Source organism: Propithecus coquereli, unplaced genomic scaffold, assembly GCF_000956105.1.
Source record: "Propithecus coquereli isolate 6110/MARCELLA unplaced genomic scaffold, Pcoq_1.0 Scaffold65, whole genome shotgun sequence".
Taxonomy (NCBI): Eukaryota; Metazoa; Chordata; class Mammalia; order Primates; family Indriidae; genus Propithecus; species Propithecus coquereli.
The window spans coordinates 5,985,802-5,987,399 of NW_012152507.1; the positions used below are offsets into that span (position 1 = coordinate 5,985,802).

The 1,598-nt window shown below is 37.2% G+C and overlaps 1 protein-coding gene across 1 annotated transcript in view; it reads left to right on the forward strand.

Moving 5' to 3' along the window:
* The window catches only part of FAM160A1 (family with sequence similarity 160, member A1), a 105,635-nt gene that overhangs the window by 56,421 nt on the left and 47,616 nt on the right, over positions 1-1,598 (forward strand). The window contains exon 5 of the mRNA XM_012660018.1: positions 555-722. Within this exon, the coding sequence (XP_012515472.1) occupies positions 555-722 (168 nt within the window). The remainder of the gene's footprint in view (positions 1-554; positions 723-1,598) is intronic.

The window sequence follows — 1,598 nt, forward strand, 5'->3', positions numbered from 1 at the left end:
ATCTGAACATCTGTAACACTTTGTGTCTGTACCTCTCCTTTGCATGTATTATAGTATCATTCTGCTTGTTACAGCCCATCTTCCTGGACATAAAATACGGTCTTACGTTTCCAGTTCCTTGTACATAGCAGATCCTAATAAATGTTTATTGAATGACTAATAATGAAACAAGTTATACTGAGTTTTCTAATTAATCCTTTACTAACCGTGTAAATACTTTCCATTATCTTTTTTTTTTTTTTACCCATTTTTGACTGCACACTAAAATCTTTATGGTATTTGAACTGCATTTGGTGGTTAGAGTTGTCAGAACACTTGAATTGCTTCTTTATGCCTTTTCTTTTCCCTTACTGAACTAAAAGGTGGAAGCAGCATGAGGCATTGTGGACTGCGAATAGGTTATGGGCTTCAGGTGAAGCTCTGAAGTGTGTTTTCGTGGCAGGTGTGTTCTTGCCTTGATGGGGTCACTGCGGTGAGGCTGGGGGCCATTGGGAAGGCATGTATCACAGCATCGAAAGGATTCTCACCTGTGCTGACTCTGTCGTTGGTCCCAGGTGACTGTGGAGGAGGTCATGACCACAACTGCATATCTGGACCTTTTCCTGCGTAGCATCTCCGAGCCAGCACTACTTGAGATCTTCCTTCGTTTTATCCTATTACACCAGCATGAGAACGTCCACATTCTAGACACTCTTACAAGCCGAATCAACACCCCATTTCGGGTAAGAAGAGCCTCAGAGGAGAGGAACTTACAACTCAGAACAGATTTCAGGAGTGTTTGTTTTCGGAATGAAATTATAAATATCACTTTTGCTGTCTTTTCCTTATTTTTTCCTACGGCTATTACGTTTCTTTCTATTTGGGTCAAGATGAACTGAATAATGTGTTTTGCTGTCAGGAATCCTTCTGTCACAGGGGTGGCACTTACTGCCTTTCATAGGACATTTTTCTCAATTAGTATTGGCACTTCTGTAGAACTAGCAGAATGTACTTCTGAGGAGGTGAGATACAGGGTAACATACGTGCTTATGTGCAGGTAAACCAAAGGAACCATAATATCAAGTCTGGGCATTAGAGATCATTATTTCTGTCCATGAATATTTTGAAATTGAAGTCTGGGAAATTGTGAATTTAGGTGGTCACTCTTTAACATGGAGTTCTGATTAACTTTGAAACTATTCCTTCCCAAAGGCTTCTCCATTTAATTGTAAATATTGTTTTAAAAGCAGAAGAATGATAATTTGACAATATATCATTGAGTTTGTAACATATATAGATGTTACAATATATAGATATAATACGTACAACAGTAATCACACAGAGGGGGAAGAGGGAATAGAGCTATGTGGGAATAATATTCTGTATTTCTCTAGAACTAATTTAGTATGATTTTGACATAAATGCCAGTAAGTTAAAATGTATATTGGCAGCCCAAAACAACCACTAAGAAAATAACTAAAAAATAAAAAAGTAAAAAAATCATTAAAGGAATTAAAATGTTATACCAGAGAAAATATTCATGTAACATTTCAGCTAACAGCAACAGAATACACATTCGCCTCAAGTGTACATGGAATATTTTCCAAGACAGACCATAT